We start from the raw sequence: 19,209 nt of genomic DNA on the forward strand, positions 1-19,209 counted from the left end.
TATATTTGGTGCTTAGCTCATTCAGGGACATTTAGTTGAATATTATTGGAGGTATATCCAAATTTGAGCCTGGGTGTGGCTTTTTTGTTTTGTTTACAGTGTCTGTAAACGGGAAGACTTTAGAGATTTCAGACCTTTTATTCGTTCTGAATAACATTCACTTGAATAGTTGCTTTGGATTTAGTCCAGTCCTTGGGATAATTGCATTCCAGTGAAACATTTGCACCCTCCCTCAGCTCATTAATCAGCAGAAGAAGGGAGGATGGCTTCTTTTATCATTGTTTGTGGACCTGTCTGTAATGAATAAGCTGCGAAGCAAAAGCAGGACCAATAAGCTCGAGTGTGGGAGGTTATCTCTATGCCGTTAATTGTTACAAACACAGAATTCATTAAACTCAAGCTCATAGCGTTGAGAAGTCCACATTGTCCCGGTGTGGTGGTGTTAGCCGGTAACAAAAGCAGCGGTCTTCGCCCTGGTGATGTGAAGAAGCTGGTGTCCAGGTTCTGGCGCTCCCTCCGCTCTCACGGCTGCTCTGGGCGTCGCAGCAGACGGCAACGTCGCCTGCAATCTGCCCATCTGCTCCTGGATGATTAAGGCCTTAATAGCAGCATATGGTGTCCGAGACGTGTTCCTTCATGCTGCTGGCGAGAACAAAAGGTTTGTGTAATCATCAGGTGAGTTTGGTCCGCAGCTTTAAGAGCTCATTATGTCCTCATTATATCCCATTAATGACATGCTGGAGAGCTTCTTCTGTTCCTCTGTTCCTTAAACACTGTTGTTACATCAGGTCGTTTTTGCATAACGTGTTTTGATGACCTGGATGTTGCAATTATTTTGTCTTTTTCTTTCATCAGCTCTTTCGTTCGGGATTTATTTGCAGTTGGTAACATTAAAAGGGGAATTTATCTTTTTTGTGTGTGTCATTTCAGAAACTAAAGTCACATCTTATTGAATAAAGCCCATAAATATGAGCAGTTCCCATCTTTAAAATAATGAAAAGTCATTAAATAAACAAAATATAGAGCATAAAAAAGTTAGTTTTGACCAAACACTAATGTTGTATTTAAATATAAACTCCATCATGTTAATTTAGGGGTCACACGATAAAGGTAGTTTATGCTGATGATTTAGTTTTTGTTTTCTATTACACTCCCAAAAACATTTTCCTACATTAATTTACTTTTCAGTGAACAAGTTCTGTCTCAGAGCCCATCACAATATTTATCTTTACATAAAACTTTGATTGGCTGCATTAATTTCCGTCATGTTGTCATATTTATTTTAGTCTTTACTTGTTTTTCATCCCCAAAATCGTTTTTGCCAGTTAGTTTTCATAATCTCATTTTGCATTTAGGAATTAAATCCCTGTGGAAATCCAGAACAAATGACTAATTTAGCTTTTTATTAGTGGGGAGACATATTTGCATCTCAGTGGCTCCTCACCATCCAGAGATCGGCGACTTAACCAGCAATAAAACTGGATTTAGTGTAGAATATTTCACTCACCTACTTATTAAGAACATACAGTACAGACCAAACGTTTGGACACACTTTCTAATTGAATTCAATGAGAAGGTGTGTCCAAACGTTTGGTCTGTACTGTACCTGTCTCCAGTGGTCACCAGTCTATCACTGGGAAAGACGGTCAAAAGAGACCATTTGTAGTCAATAATGTGAATTATTTTTGGATGGTGGAAGGAAACTGGAGGAAAACTCGAGGCAGTTACGCTAAGTTATTTAGACAAATAAGGAGAACATTTTTTTGCTCACAGTGCTGTTTACTCCTGGGATTTGAGCAAATAGTTTTCGGTTTGGACATGGGGGGGGGAACCCTGCTGTGCATAAATTCACTCATTTACATTCCTGTAGCATCCTGAGAACATCGCTGAAAGTGAGAGTAGGAAGGAGAAGAATCAAAAGACCAAACAGAAGAAAACGTTGCAACGGGAATTAAATTTTTTCCATCAAAAGGTGAATTCCTCTTCAGAGCTTTCTTCTGCTCTGCTTCTGCAAAGGAGACTTTGTAGGATCCAGCCATTGTTCATGCAGGACAGCAGGGGCGGATTGTTTCCCATTACCTGCGGTCGTTGGTGACCAGTCTATAGGGTAAACACACACACACACACGCCTGCACACACCCACTCCTAAGGAGGATTTAGAGACACAAATTAACCTGCATGCATGTGTCTGGACTGTGGAAGGAAGTTGGAATATCTGGAGAGAACTCATGCAGTTCTCTCTGGGCTTTGATTCAAACCCATGATCAACAGTACTAACATCTAACCCACATTTCAAATGGTAATTTCACTTATTTAGATGGAAAAAGGTCTCAAATTCAGCCAGGCAATGGATGAAACGTAATCATCCCCCTTTTGAAGTCATGAATTAGCCACACTTTTCAGAAAGCAGACGTCAAGTTTACCATCCAGGCCTACAGAATCAAGATATCACTTAAAACCTGACATAATTTAGGTTAAACCATCTCAACAAGCAACACATTGGGTCCTAAAGAAAATCACATACACTGTGAAAGGGTCAGAGTTCATGATTCAACCAGAATAATTACCAGTTATTATGAATGCTTGATCTCAGCTGTTGCTGGAAGGGGCGGCGCAGCTTGTTATTAGGTTTAGGTAATTACTTTTCCACAAGGGGTGACTTTGGGTTGGATAGCTTAAATATATAAAATTATACTTCTTTTTTTTTATTATTCTCTGAGGTTATCCAGATGCTGAAGCTTTTTCATGGTCTGAAATAATAAGAAGAAAAAAGCAAAAACAGAAGAGAACTGTTCCTTATTGGATCGGGTCGTATTCATTAAGTTGTGGTTGGTGGGAAATTATCCAAGATTGTTCAAGATTAAGTGTAAAGTTTTGATAAGTTTCTCAACTAGGACAAACACATGGTGTGTGTTGTTGTTTCTATAGTTTTGATCTTCCTTTAAATCCCCAATACAATAAAAACAAAATACTAATTCCACAACAAGAAAAAGAAGATGGATTTGTGCCACCAACACCCCTGGGTCCAGATTAGTTGGAGAAAATTTGGCTTCTGAAACTGTTAAAACCAGAATAATGTGGATCACTGAACGCATTTTCACAAATAGAAACTCTTTTCCTTCTGACATTCTCTGCTCTTGTGATCAACACCTTCGCATTCTCCTTGAAGAAGCAGAAACTCAGTCACGCCAGGCACTAAAGTTGGAAAAAAAAAAAGGAGAAAAAAAAAATCACATAAACACGAATGCAGCAGGGCCAGGTGCAAACATTCCTGTTTTCACACCTCCAAGGCACTAATTTAGCGCTGCACTTGAATGATTAGTACAGTCTCCAAACGACGCCGAAACTGACTGCAGACGGTTCAAAGCCTCAATAATCTGCCCCTCAGTGTATTGCTGCTCTGTTTGCACTGCAGCTTGTTTATGTCTGTGTATATAAGGCCATTAAGAGGAAAATCTGCAGCTTAGTGTAGAAGTGGTTTATATATATATATATAAACAAACTATATATATATATATATATATATATATATATATATATATATATATATATATATATATATATATATAACGATTTAAGCCATATGAGTGAAATTAAATGTTTCCCTCTAATTACAAAGCTAAAAATTAGATTCTCAGAAAAGAAGTTTGTGCATTTCCAATAAATAGAAAACTGCAAAGATGCTGAAACACTGAGTTCCTTTAAATCAAGGCTAAAAACCCACCGGGTTTGAGTTGCCTCTGATCAGTTGATCAACTTATTCGCTGTGTATTTGCTTCCTGATGATGTCAGTTATATAAAATATAATGTTTCATAATCTGTTACTGTATTATTATTTTTTTTTTTTTGTCTTCCAAGAGTGGATAAATCTCCAGAATTATGTTTAATTAATTAGCGATCAGTTTGTTCATGGCAGCTTGTGAAAAGAACATCAATCCTAACATTAGCTGGGTTTTATGTATGTATTTGAGTCTTTATGTATGCTTCCTGTCCTGTTTTAATAAGCAAAAAATTAGCATTTAATTTAACACATGCTGCTGATTTTTCATTTTTAAAACGCATGCTCCTCCCTGCACCCCCTCAAAAAATTTGAATTATAATTGAAGATTCGTGACCACGATGTGTGTACAGTTCTGATTTTTTTCTGTATGCTAAAAATGTAAATATAAATATATTTCCACATTACAGTGTCCATTACAGTGTCCAATACCAATACCAATATTGGTCAATATTAACTGTAAAGTTTAATATTGGCCATTTCATCAGAATAACTCACCAAAATAAAAGCCGTTGATTTTATACGTCAAACCATTGAAAGTGATGCCTCTGCCACAGTACAGCATCAAGTTTGTGCTGTCTGAATGTCATTGTCGTAAAGAGCAAATGTCACAAATAAATTTGACATTAATCACAATTCAAGTTGAAAGTGTTGCATCGTTTTCAGCCTCCTTTTTAGCATTTGCGTTTGGTAGCGGGCTAAATTGACAAAAGCAATGCAGTATATTAATTCCACAGTAGAGAAAGCCATCACTTTCAGTAAAAAATAAATATTAGTGATGGTATCGGTTGTGAGTCAGGCAAGTTTTAGTATATCGGCATATCAGATATCGACCAAAGATCAAATACTGTGCGTCCCTAGTACACATTCAACACTTTCCAGGTTCCTCTTGCCTCTAATGCCTGAAACATTTGGGTATAGACGGTCGCTTTGGAAACGAAGCGGACCGAGGAGCAGGATTCTGTCCAGATGCTCCTCAGAGGACAAACTCTGACCCTGTTTGAAATTCCCATCAAAAGCGCTTGCTGCTTTATGACACACTGAGCAACGACGGCGAACTCGAGAAGCATTTCACGCTGCATTACATCAGCACGCTGGCATTCCCACTTAGTGAGCTCGTTGGCATGCTGATGTTTGCATTTGGCTCAAAGTGCTTCTGCTTGTTCTTATCAATCAGCCCCGAAAGCTGTCGGCTCTTTGTTTTACTGCGACCTCTGCATCATTTGTTCAACTTTCTCTGCACATTTTCACAAATTAAAAGAGGAAAAAAGAAATCTCCTCCTTTGAGCAGCTAAGTCAGACAGAAAGCGCTCCGCTGCTGCTCTGAGATGCATCCTCAAAGCGTTGTTCCTCCTCAGGGACGTTCTGTCCCACACCTTTCACAAAGAGTTAAAAGAGCACTTTAGGAAGCGATTCAAAAAGATAAAGAAACTCTTAACATATTCAGGAATGCCACAGGAGTGCAGTGCATTGTGTTGGAGAGCCTCTGTGTAATTCCTGCCACATGCTGCTATTGTTTCTTAGCAAGCCAATGTCAATATTACATGACTCAGAGCTTTGTGCTTCCCAAAGAATGAAGTCTTGGGTATTAATGAACAGCGTCTCCTCAGCGCCGAGCCAAAGAGAACTGGAGCAAGAAATTACAAGCGCTCCCTCCTCCTCCTCTTCCTCTCCTCCTTTGTTAGAGTACCTGCATTTCTCTGTGGATTTCATCACCACTAGAGGCATGTTCTCCTGATTCATGAGGCAGATAAAAACAGGAGTGTGCGGATTACGCCCTGACTCTTTGACACATGAACGCAGCACACATTTGCAGCACGGTGCGTCTCCAGACGACTCCTCCTCATCCTGTCAAGGCTGGAATATGACCTAGTTTCTCTCTGTGTGTTTACACACTCTCACGCACACTGAGAGAGAGAGAGGGAGGGAGAGAGAGAGAGCTCTGATGACATTGTCAGTCAGAGAGCATCTCTCGCAGCAGCAGCAGCAGCAGTGAGGATCTGGATGCGGTTACTGTAACTAAAGCTCTGATCCACCTCCCATCATGATGAAATAATCTGCAGAGCCTCAAATCCCTGCTGTCCTCTGATTGAATGCACAATGGTGTTAATGGTTATTGATCCTGCTGGCTGGCAGGTGGCCAACACATCTTGATGTGTTATTTTTCTTTATGCTAGACAGAATCAGATTTTTTTTTTTAATCTTGAATCATAAGCTGAGCTTCAGTTCTTGTGGGTTTTTAGGCGTCAGGGAAGGTGTGCATCTCTTACTCCCTTGTCATGAATATTCAGGAAAAGGTCAAGTCCTTGCAGCCCTCCTGAGCTCTCCATCCCGCAGCGACTGTGTCCTGAATAATCTGCCTCTGGTTCACCTCGTGTTGCACAGCTTGTTCCTGCCCCGCCGGAGACGGGAGGGGGGCAGGACTAATTAGGATTTGTTCTACCCAACATCTGGACAGTGATCAGCCCTGGGTTTTTAGTTCAGCCGTCTGCTGCATTTTCTACAGAACCACGCAAAAGTGTTCATGTCTCTTTGTTTTGTCACACTGCAACCTAAAACTTGTGTGCGAGTCTTAAATGATATCCCGGCTTTGTGACTGATAGAAATGTCTGCCCATTAGTTGTGAAATAACTCAAGATGAGAATGTCTGTGAATACCTGTGCATCAGGTTTAGCCAAAGATCCTCGTTTGACTTTGGGTCAGGACTTTGACTTGACCATTTTTATACATGAATGTGCTTCGATTAAATCTGTATATTTCGTGACAAACAGTCACTTTCTTTCACTTACTTTCACCTTGATACTCTTGCAGTTGAGCAATAGTCTTTTCCATTATTTCATCACATTTTCATCCCTGATCTGTCTCCATGAACCCACTTTTTCACCAAAAGCACTTTCACTTTTTTTTTTCTCCCTCAGCATGGAATAAAACAGAATTCTTCTCCTCTCAAGTCTGGTGTCTTACGTTTAGCCTAAAAAAGAGGACAGAATGTGCGCATGGCTCACATCTCAGCATCTCGTATTTAATTAATTCCCAAACCGAAGCAGCCACGCTGTTCGTGTGATGCTGAAAAACACAAACCATTTGCGTTCCGTTTGCACCTTCTCCGTCTTCTCTTTCGAAAAGTTTTCTGGCACAGCTCAAAGCGGATTGTAGATTCGACAGATGGTGAGCCTGTCAGAGGTGCGTCTCCACCTTCAACCCCAGTGCTCTCTGGGATATGCTCCGCTGCCCCCTTGACAATGACTAGCAGGAGGGATGCAAAGAATATAAATCTGCACCGATCTGCAGGAGAGAACTGAGACGTTTGCACGCGGAGGGGAAAATATCCTGCAACCAAACGGAGCGCGTGAAGTTAATTTTTCATCACGCAAAATTAAATTAGGCTCCAGGAAAGTGAAGAGCAACCTCCTGTGGACCTGCTGAGAGGTTTGCAGAAGTGGAGCAGCTCAGTCCCTCTGGGGAAACTGCTCGACCTCATAGGGTTAAATACAGCTGCAGCTTCACGTCCCTCCAGGTTTCATTCTGTTGGAGATTAAGGACTTAAACTGGAAGGGAAGCAGATTCAAGATGAATTACTGCTCGAAATGAGGCACAGTTGCATCTCTCTTTATTGCAACATTTATATGTAAATGATCAAAACTACAAAAGGACTGTTTGCATTCAATATGGACTAATAAAGTTCTCTGCAATCATGTACTACATACTTTCATGGACCCCAGATCCCAACAACTAATGTAATCTCTAATGATGAGGATGGAAATACTAATCACAATCAATATCATTGCGACGTTCGTTAATAACATCACATCTGCATGTTATCCTGGTATTGTGCGTGCCGGGACAAAAGACTTGGAAAATGTTCAGCACAAGCCAAATCTAACGCTGTAGGAACATGTTCTATGACAGCACATCTGGGAAATATGACAACAATAATGCTAGGAGATGATCAACACTGAGGAAAATGGTATTAATTATTATAAATTTACTTCCAAATTCTTTAAAGGCTCATGTCCCATATGTAATCAACTCTTTAAAAAATGTGAACTTTTTCACATTAACAGATATCAAACGTTTGTGTTATAGTGAACCTACTATTCTGCAGAGAAGAAGAACTGTGTTTGTTGTGCAGTCTAATTTAGGAACATGTCTGAGTTTATAAAGGCTAAGAAAACAAGAAATTAGGTAGGAAAAGTAGCTGCAATGTAAAAAGCATCAGTTGTGAGATCAGCATATTCCACAATCAAAAACAGCTCTGTTTTTGATTACATATTTGTAGCAAAGGCAAATAGTAAAATCCAGAAACTAAAACAAATTGCTTGAACTTTAACACCCAGAATTACATCTAATGTATAAGAATTTCTTTTAGACTTGAGTTTGTGTTGATTTTAAAAATGAAAAACTTGCAGGAAGCGAGTCGCCTCTTTTGTTTCGGCATCCTGTGTCCACCAAGACGTTTATTCTTCCTGCGTCCAGATCTGAGCAGCAACAACACCACATCCGGATGAATTTGTTTTTGTTGTTCATGATTTAAAAGAAAAAAAAAAGTCATGTGAAGGGTAAAAGGTGTGCCTGTGGGAAGCACGGCTGCTGCCAGGATGATTGATGATTGCTCCCCTCCAGCCTTCCTCAGCTCTGTCCTGCATCCTGCCAGAACGCCACGGTTACTCAAGCTCTTCAAACAAAAAAAAATCTGAAGGGGGGGAAAAAACGTCTCTTCAATATGAAATACTCCAGCGGTGATATCTTTGGGAGTTTGGAGGAGAAGGCTGACCCGCCCGTCAAGCAGCTAGTGGAAGATTATTTTTGGGAAGAGAGGCTGCCTCACGCTGTCACTTCAAACGTTAAAAAACCCTCCCCTGTTATGTGTGTGCTGCCGAGCTGATTACAGCTGCAAACTCATTTTCATCCCTGTTAGGCCAACTAATTTCCATCCGCACTCTGTTATGAGCGAGTGCATCCCGAGGAGGCTTCAGTCGCTGCTGTGATCTTTGCAACACTGACCTCTAGTGGCTGCTGTGGAAGCATTCAAGAAGTGTTGCACCGCCTCAACTCGTTTATATGTAGGCTATCCATCCATCCATCCATTTTCTTACACCCTTCTTCCCTAATGGGGTCGGGAGGGTTGCTGGTGCCTATCTCCAGCTGCGTTCCGGGGTACACCCTGGACAGGTCGCCAGTCTGTCGCAGGGCAACACAAAGACATACAAGACAAACAACCATGCGCACACACACTCACACCTAGGGAGAATTTAGAGAGCCCAATTAACCTAACAGTCATGCTTTTGGACTGTGGGAGGAAGCCGGAGAACCCGGAGAGAACCCACGCATGCACAGGGAGAACATGCAAACTCCGTGCAGAAAGACCCCGGGCCGGGAATCGATCCCAGGACCTTCTTGCTGCAAGGCAACAGCTCTACCAACTGCGCCACTGTGCAGCCCTATATGTAGGCTATACATACAAAAACTAAAAAGTCTGACAGATGGAAGATTCCCCCTTCAAATATTAAGCCTACAGAATCCATGAGGGGCAACATCCGTTCTGCTGCTTTTACATAAACTCAAATCATTCTGCCAGCAACATCCGACTCGCACCAGAGAGACAGAAGTTAATCGTTTTATTTACAAGTCTGAGGTTTGAAGCGAGACAGGCAGACACAGGGGTAAACAGGATGACATGAGAAAGAGAGAGAGAGAGACGAAGAGAGAGGTGGAGGGGATTAGTTTTTGCAACCACCCACACAGTCCCTGACTTTCGGCTGCTGCAGGCCTCCCTCTCTCTCTCTCTCTCTCTCTCTCTCGTAAAGCAGCTGTTTGTAACTCTCAACTCATCACAAGTCGCTGGTTGAGCCCCTGGTTTTAGGTTGTGGTCCCTACAGAAAAGTACAAAGCAGCATAGGCCTCGCTTAAATTACAAGAGAACCAGCAAGTATCGCAGGCTTTACGTTGTAGTCGCGGTAATGGCCACTGACGGATGTCTGACCTACTTAGACCATTTTTTTTTTTTTTTTTGTCTGCGCAGTAAAAGCTGACCCCAGCAGCCGGAAAGGCATTAAAGCACCTGCTTCTGGATCATTAATGATAATGATAACACTTCCATTCACTTTCTCACTGCCAAATGCAAACTGCTTTTTGAATAACTACATGGCAGCAAAAGACGATTGTGAATTTATAGCTTTATTATATTATGAATCCATTTAAAATCGATGCTGGATATATTAATCGCAGAAAAAGCCAGTCATGTTCAATAGCTGTGAGACTAAAAGTCAGATGTTTGTAGTAGTAAATAACTCATTGGAGTAAATGTAAGGACGTCCTCTATATTAGCTCAGATATCCTCTGACAGCTCAAAAGCGAAAAGTTTATTTGGATTCATTAGCAGCAATATCCTGGCCTGCGAAGCCTTTTGGAGCCAAATGGGTTACAGGTGACACGTTTCCTTGAATGGTTGACTCAGGAAGAGTCAAGCAGCATCTCTGCTCCTCTCCTCTTCAACCAAAATGGTAACATGATACCAGCAGCCTTGTTAATTATCCCTTTTCGCTTTGAAAATCACACTAGCCAGTAATTTTGTGGCAGCAAACAGAAGTAAAAGCAGCTTCTCATTAACTGTCATTAAATATTTTATTTGATCAGTCCTAGCCGCGGCGTGTGGTCAGTGCAGTGTGTCACCATAAAAACTAAATAACTAAAGTCAGTAATAAATACATAAATAAATATGTCTGTTTCAGAACTACTGAATACTCGTGTACATGTTGCTGCTGCCGCTGCCTTAAAAATGGAAAGCTAAAACCATGAAGTGGGACAGATTTACCTCTACATAAACAGCCAAGTGAGAGCAGGAGACAAAACTGGACAGAATTTCTTGTGTGAAGTTAATTATATCTTTCTGTATTTCTGTCCAGAATATATGTAGTTAAAAATAAATAGTTTGGAAAACCCGGACTAATGGATTTTTATATTTTATAAACATGCAGAAAAAGCTATTAACGGGACAAAAAAGCATTTGAACAACTGCAATGTGATGCATTTCTCAGGTCTTCTTAAGATCTTTCATGAAGAATTTCAGCTTCTGCTTGTTTGTGGCAGACTTTCTTTTTTTTTGCTTTTTGTTTTTTTGCTTGACGTGTCCGCTTTCTTTATTTTTCAGAGCATGCTTCATAACATTGTGTCATCATAAAGTTAGCTGGACACAAAACAAGTGAGATGCAGCTAATGACCAGAGAAAATATGAGGGAATCGTGGATTGATAAATGCCACGTGTATAAATAAGGATCAAAACATGCAAAACACTAAGAATATAAAAAATTCAAAAAGGAAAAAAGGAACTGATCTAATTAACATTGCACTTAATTTGATTCAGATTGTTACAGAAGAGGATTGGGGCTACTGGAAAAAGAAAAAAAGAAAATAATTCTGACTTTAATCTGAGAATCCTCAGATTAAAGTCAGAATTCTTTTTGTCAGTGGCCCTAATCCTCTTCTGTGGATTTTCAAACATGCTTATTTTTTGCTGTGAAGTTTCTTTTGCAAAAAAAAAAAAAAAACAAAAAAAAAAAACAACGTTTTGTGGCCTTTTTATAAGCTGCCAAGTTTCACTGTGACCAGCAGGGGGCGATGAACTACTAACAGTAAACGGTCATTTAAAAGTATCTGAGGTAATATTGAGTCATGTCTCTCCAGCTTTTAACACCATGACACCGGTCAGTGTGAGCAGGTAAAACCCAACACTTTACTAACCCTCACTCTCCACACAAACACTCCTTCAGATACCGTTAGTCATTCATTTACAGTAACTGACTGGACTCTTGACACCCCACCATCTGCTGAACTGATTCACTACCTAATGTGACCTCTTAAACAAAAAGTTAAAATAACTCATCCGATCCCTGGGTGATTCAGGAGTGATTCAAAGTGAGCACAGTGCTGACGGCACACAGCCAGATCTCAACCTCCAGCCAAAGCAAGTGTCGGCAGAGCCCTCACATCCCAGATTTATCAGCATTGTTATCAACATTTATTCTCACGAAAGCGGGTTATAATTTAAAACAAAACAAAAAACAAAAAAAAAACTGAATTGCTGCCAGCATTGCAAAGCCAAAGGAGACGCCCTGTCTGGCTTACTGGAAGGTATCTCAGACACTGGAAGACGAGTGAAACTGTTCTGGGGTGAAACTTTGGACAATCTTTCCTCAGGAGCACAAAATAAACACACTAAAGTCAAGATTAGAAAATAGTTAGCAGATGAGGTTGTGCATATTGTGTGCCAGATATTCCTTAACTGTTGTGTAAGTAAAAAAAAATAAATCTGAAATTCAAATTAATTGAAATTGCTCTTTTAAGATGAATTATTTAAAGATAAAACTCCCAAATCCCACAGTAGCATTACAAAAGGTTACAGTCAATTGCAAAGAGATTAATTCCCTGAGGGCCTTGTTTGTGGTTCTTTTATTTCAACTATTTTGACAATTCAAAAATAGGGATCAACCTTTGAGTCAACCATTTTTGCCTCACTGTTTTCTTCACTACAAAATAGCAAAAAAAAGTGCACACATTATTATTATTATTGCTACAATCACTCGTCAACAGGACATCAAGATAGTGTGCTTAAGGCTGAATTTTGAGATCTAGTTGGGAACTTTGGGCTCAGACACATGAGCTGTCAATAACAAAGGTCTACAGGTCAACAAGAGGCCAAAAGAAGAGTATTATGGGGGAAAAAAATCAAGATGAGATCCTTAGGTTATCTTCACAATTACACACTGAAACCCCGTCAGAGGGTAGGTGACAATGGGCGGTGCTGGCAAAGTTCAACCTGAGTTAGTGACAAGAATGCAGAAACAGAACTTGCGTTGGTTATACCAGGACTTAATAGCTCTAAAACCAATTTATGCCTCTCAAGGGACAGGGTCAGAAGCATGCTGTAGAGCCGTGCTCAAGCATGTGCTCAAGAGCGTTGTTCTGAACTGTATTCTAGCAGATTACATCGAGTTGTGTTCAAGCTGAGCTGTGTCGGTCAGTTTCAGTCCGACTCTAGTGCATCACGTTTTGGGGACATTTCAGCCACTGCAGTGAGCAGAAGACTTTGTCTCTAAATTACAGACAGCACTTTAAAAAAAACATGCAGTTGGAGACTTGCAGATGGAGGCTTGAGCATGAGATAAACTGGGAGGATTAAAATACTGGACTTTTCCTCAATTTTCTTTTTTTTAAAAATTTATTTATTGTGGAAGTAAACGCCTGCAGCTTCTCAGCAGGTTAGCAGAGATTGGGAAGCCCCAGTCAATATGAAACAAGTGTTGTAAAAATTCATCTTCACTCACGAGGGAAATTGTAGGACAGCTGGAAAAAAAAAAAAAGCAGGAAAGACTGGAGCTGATCCGGTCCAATGATGACAGTACTTCCGACAGCAAAACAGATGGAAAAAACACACCCATCTTACAGCACTTAGAAAAGAACATGTTCGAGGACATTTGGATAAGAAAAAGTTTCACTTTATTTCCGTTTAATGGACAGATATTTACAGACATCCACAGTAACTGGTGAAAGAATCTAATTCTTTATACTTGCAAAGATTCAAATCAGGATATAGAATGATATCCAAAGTAAATGCATTCGTTCCTGTTTTCTATTCCCTAATCCCACTATCTATTCACCCAGTTAAAATAAATATATAAAGAATGCAATAAAACTTTTACAGTGTTTCTTTTAAACAGCATCAGAACCTGTTTCCCAAAACCATTTAAGTTAAAATTTTATATAAATACATCTCTGATCTGAATTTATTTCAGGCCTCAAACATAATTTTAGTGACAAAACCTTTGTCATGTAATTAAGAACATAAATGGTTGGCTGCCTATTTGAGCATTTTATTCCATTAAAGGTCAAACTATGACCATTTCCTTCCTTTTTTTCACTCCAGCAGCTCAATGTAAGTAGAATACAGGGACATTCACTTCTATGCAGATGATACAATTATTTATTCATGAGACTCAATCTTGAAAATAATTGGTAAACTCTCTTTAATATTTATCTAACCTTTTTAAAAAGGTTTTGAGCAAATTAATGAGGTGATCCTTACAGTCCAAAAGACTAACTATATGCTTTCCACACACTTGCAAAGTGCAAACCCAGTTACTATATAAGACGTGTCTCACTGGGGGAGGGTTACATTTCCTGGCTTGATAATCACCTTTGATGACCATTTTTTCCCCACATGTTTTGATATGAACAAATTTGATTGCAAGAAGAGTCAGCAGAGGGGATTTTTGTGTTTATAACTTTTTTTAAGTTAATGATTTTGGTTGGCGGAATTATTTTACAGGTGAATATGTAGACTGGCAGGCTACAAATACATTCCACACTGGCATTAATAAAGTTCAAAATCCTATGAAAACTAAACCAAAGCTGGATTTTTATTTTAAAAGTCTTATTTTAACCCCCAACAATGGTTATTCCAGAGTAACTTATTTTCTTCAGTTGAAAAATGCTGGATTCTGTATAAAGTACTTTTCTGCATTTCAGCTGCAAAAGCAGAGACTCAACCTGGCAGAGAAGAGATGATCAACATTTTTGCATTTTGTTTTCCTAATTCTTTTTTTTTTTGTGTGTAATTTTTTTATTACCGTCACTTAACATTTTAAACAATTTTTAAAAAAGCAGCTTGAACAAAACAGTATCACTGTTTTAATTTCTCTTTTTTATATATATTTATTCATGTTTATTTTTTTTCAGTGCTTTTTCAGTGCTTTTATATCAAATTTTTTTTGCCATTTGTCAGAAGAGATACTGTATCTCATTGAACAATAAGGCACATTCCTGGTTAAATAAAGTAAAGCAGTGTACACAAACACATCACATTTGACCTTTTGCCTACAAGAGCCTCTTTTCAGTAAAGCTCTGGTTTCAGTTCTGACGCTGGAAACCAAGGAATCAAGACTGCTCTGTTTTTGTTCTTCCTCTCTCAGATTTAGAGAATTAGGCTGTAAAAGTCCCATTTTTGGGCTCAAGTGAGAACCAGCTGTTATATCAGTCGTTCATCTTCGTTGGATGTTGTTTTGGTTCGGTCGCTACCGAATATAAATTAGTTTGATAATTATTTCTTCTTGATTCTACCAGAGCTTAGTTCTAATTGATGTTTTAATTATTTTTAGTTGAAGAGAATTTCCAATCCTGAGGAATAAATATAAATCTCATGGTTTTTACTATTGACATGAAATGTAGCTCGCTGAGTTTAACCAATATTCATCCTTCTGGCTTGTTTTGACAGATTGTAAGACAATAATACTGGTTAAATGGGCCCAGCATCACTGCAGCAAAATACTTCCTTCCTGTTTCAGGTCATAATTGTTATTTTCATGTGTCTTTTATTCAGCTGAATAAATCAAGTGTTCCTAAAAAAATGCACCACTAATGAGGAGATAAATATAACCAGCTAGATATGATAAGGAGTTGATGAACCCTGTTTCCTGCTTTCTTGAGACAATCACTCAGATGTTCTCACAGTTAATTAGCGTCAGCAACAGCGGAACGTTTCATGAGTCTCGTCTCTGAGTGCGCAGTCTCTCTGTGTTTTCTTGTTTGTTTGTCTGGTTGCTGACTCTCAGCTGAGTTCCTCATACATGCGTGGCCTCCCGTTTCTTCTTTTGCCTCCTGCGCCTACACAGCAGAACAACCAGCAGAATCAGCAGCAGGAGGCCCAACGCCCCGCCGGTGAGGCCTGCTGCCAGGGACAGGCTGTTGCTGGCCGGCGTGTACTCCATACAGGACCTACCGCTTTCCCCCGCGTCGTTTACAGCCGCCACACAAACCTCCGCTTTGTGGTCGAGCTGGTTCAGCGTTGTGCTCCTTTGGTCAACCTTCACTATCTGCTGCTCCCCACCTTTCGTCGTCACAACATAAGATGTGACGTAAGAAGGCGGCGCACACCAGCGAACCACAACTGCCGAGCCGTTCCAGGACACTGAGCTCAGGGTGGGACTTTCTGGATGCTGGTCGGGCAAAGAAATACCCGGGCACAAGCAGCCGAAAGAGGCAGCGAGGACGTCGCAGGGGGTCTGGTTCTCTTTGCAGGGGTGGTAGTCGCACCGTTGGAATGTTCTAGCATTTGTAGTCATAGCAGGAGTGGATACGTCCTCATATATGCTGTAGTCGTCTGTGGGAAAGACGGGACCCCTGGGAGGCTCTCCTGTGCCTGCAGAGGACAGCGGACAGAAACCCCTGATGGAAAGCAGGCACACGATCACGAGGGGGAAGGGACGGTTCCTCATGGCAGGCGATGAGCTGGAAATAATAAAAAAATAAATAAAATCCATCAGCAGAGTTGGCTAGTAATGGGTTATATGTAGTACTTTGAGGAGTACTATTACTACGCTGTACTGTTTACTTTTACTAGAGTAATTTTATTACGAAGTATCGCTACTCTTGAGTAATATTTCTGTCCACTGAGTCTCTTCACTGAATGACTAACAAGCTTGTTTTAACTAAAAATTCTCCACACACACACCCACACACACACACCTGCAGCTTTTGTTGAAGTTTATTTTGAAAGAAATTGATTTGGATAAATGTTTCTCTTGTCTCATTTTGTGATTATGTTATTTGTATGAATTCTTATAGTTTTGTTTTTTATAATACCCAAAATGTCCACATAACTTTATATTTTGGTCCGTCTGCTGTAATTTTTAAATATTAAATGATTGATCAGTTACTCAGTACTTGAGTAGACTTTTTACTAAATACCTTTTTTTACTCTTACTTCAATAAAAAACGTTTTGCTGATGGCTACTTTTAAAATGTTACTTGAGTAAAATATGTTGAATAAGTGTTGCTGTTACTTGAGTACCATTTGGGTATGAGTGGGGTCACATAAGCTGCTTTTGTATATGAAATCAACTTTATCAGCTACTTTGGGTTTTCTACTTTTGGGTCTTGTAAAAGACACTCAATATACTCTTCTTCAGAATTTCAATCCTGCACTGTTTTGTTTATCGCCTAAAATCATTGATCACAAAAAACTTGTGTCATGTTGTGGATATCAGTGACATGACATTATTAAAATCCGGATTAAATACATCGAGGTTTGTCCTTGAAATGTGACAGAATGTGAATAAGTGAAATGGGTATCAATGCTGTACTTGCTGTAACTTACGTTTTGTTTAACTTGAATGAAAGAACCTAACAGAGAACAAACTGTTCTCTTACCGTTCACTGACTCATCATATTTTCTAGATTATATGACATTCAACTGAACAACTGTAACAAATTAAACCCATAATTTAACTCAGGCTCATGTTATTCAACCAAATCCCAGCTGGAAGCACAAACTATTTCACAAAGTAAAACCACACCGTTTTGACAAAAGCAGAAAGCAAAACGAGGACACTTAATTAGCGAACTTCGTCACACGTTTCCTTGGTGATTTATAGAGTTGTTTACAGAACACTTTTAAATAATCCTCATTTGTAAAGACTTGGAGGTGCTTCAGACCAAATCAGCATTCCAGGCGGTATTGCGCAACTGACCCCAAACTCCCAGGCAGCGAGCACAGTCTGGTCAGCTGGATCTGATTACAGGAAAAAGTTTACACAAAGCGTGTACCTAAAACATGATCTGAAATGGGCTTTAGTGGAGAAATTATGTTTCAGGTTATTCTGAACGTCCTCTGGTTTAACTCCTCTGAATACCAGCTCACTGTCTGTTTTTGTTGCAGATAAAAGCCATTCACTCCTCCAAAGTATTCCATCCGTGCAAACCAGAAGAACAACAAGAAGAAGAAGAAGAAGACATGAACTTACCTGTTGCTTCAGACTGCAGCGTTGATCAGAATGTGAGTTGAGCTTCTCTGTGTGCTGCGCCTCACTTGCTCCCTCTCCTCCTCTCACTGCCCTCTTTATGTTTCCCTCCTGCTCAACAATCACCTCCTTCTTTCTCCCCCCCCTTTCACCTCCTCATTCCCGATCCTGCGGCTGCAGCTCCGCCTCCCTGCCTGCTAAACACATTTGCTTTGTCACTGAGTGACGTGCATGCTTGGTAGTGATTTAACCACAAACCGATGTTAGTCAGATCATCCGCTATTGCAGCCAGGTTAGGTGACCCACAGAAAATCTGCTCGCATTCTTTATCCGTCTGCACATTATTCAGAGCGTGTCTCCCTTCTTAATGAGTGTTTGTTCTCCTTTTTTGGAGAGGATGATTGAATGGATTCTGAGGAATCCCCACACCAGGGCCTTGATTCACTGAGGCAAGCAGGGGAGAGGCTTTCCACCTGACTGGACGTGAAGGAAAAGAATGACCTGCAAAGTTGAAAAAAATAAAAATAAATCTATGCAACAGTATTTTATTACTTATTTTAAATGACTAGAAATCAGCCTATATAGACTCAGAATTCATTTATTTTATTTTTTTAAATGTTACTACAGGTGGATAATCTGTAAACTTCCTACAGTGTGCTGTGTTCGGATAAATAAGGGGTGTCCAGCTCATTTTCATTTTGGGCCAAATCGAGATCATGAATGCTCTTAAAGGGTCGGTTGTGCCAGAACGTGTTGATAAAACCTGTTCACAAACTGTTAAAATGTCATTGAATTATTAAAATTAAATAATATAATTGAATATTTAGAAAATATGATGAATCAGTGAACGGTAAGAGAACAGTTTGTTTGTTCTCTGTCAGGCTCTTTTACTCAAGGTAAAGGAAACCTGAGGTTACAGAAAGTACAGCATTGTTCCTCCAGGATTTTGTGAGTCTTTTTGCAATAAAAATCAAAGTGTCTGTGGCACTAATTTGGAAATATTTGCGGTGTTTGAGGTTATTTATGATGGTAAATCAGTTATTTAATCAGTAACCAGTAATAAAGTAATTCTATTACTTTAGTTATTTTATTAATTTTATTCATTTTAGATAGAGGACTGTAATCTGACGTCAATTAAGGTTGTTAACAGCTGTTAATTACAAGCAAAAAAGCTTTTGACAATTTTTGATAAAAATCTGCAATAAACTCCCAACAAAAAAGTGCAAAGATTTATTGAATTTGTGTGAATTTCCATGATAATTCTCAAGAAGAACTGACTGATATAACTTGGAAGTAAACAGATACAAACTGCATTGATTTAATTGATAACATAATATTTAAGCACACATAGTGTTTAGTCTAGAATCTATAGGGCCACATGAAAAGCTATGGCGGGCCAGATTTGGCCCACGGGCCTTGAGTTTGACAAATGTGATTTAAATGACGGTTCTTTGAAAGCCTCTTTTATCCCCATTTCAGCTGTTTCTTTTCTCTGAATCATTATGAGCAGCATGAATCTGATTTACATGAATGGCTTCTTCTTTTGTATTTCCTCTTTTTTAACCCAGAGGTGTAATTCGTGCCGCATCATAGTTATTTCACAAGCAAACAGGAAGTCATAGGTAGATAAATCCAATT

General features: G+C 39.6%; 1 protein-coding gene across 1 annotated transcript; it reads right to left on the reverse strand.

Annotated features, from left to right (window-relative positions):
- Positions 1 to 13,256: 13,256 nt before the first annotated feature.
- LOC122845093 (leucine-rich repeat neuronal protein 4) lies at positions 13,257 to 17,684 on the reverse strand. The gene is made up of 2 exons (XM_044141128.1): positions 17,575 to 17,684; positions 13,257 to 16,060 (listed from the first exon to the last, which is right to left on the reverse strand). Exon 2 carries the CDS (start codon positions 16,045 to 16,047, stop codon positions 15,394 to 15,396), a length of 654 nt encoding a protein of 217 aa, XP_043997063.1. The 5' UTR covers positions 16,048 to 16,060; positions 17,575 to 17,684; the 3' UTR covers positions 13,257 to 15,393.
- Positions 17,685 to 19,209: the final 1,525 nt, after the last annotated feature.

The sequence above is a fragment of the Gambusia affinis genome, linkage group LG15, assembly GCF_019740435.1.
Source record: "Gambusia affinis linkage group LG15, SWU_Gaff_1.0, whole genome shotgun sequence".
NCBI lineage: Eukaryota > Metazoa > Chordata > Actinopteri > Cyprinodontiformes > Poeciliidae > Gambusia > Gambusia affinis.

Excerpts from the sequence above, each read along its gene's own strand:
- LOC122845093 (XM_044141128.1), bottom strand. The coding sequence starts at position 16,047 with ATGAGGAACCGTCCCTTCCCCCTCGTGATCGTGTGCCTGCTTTCCATC.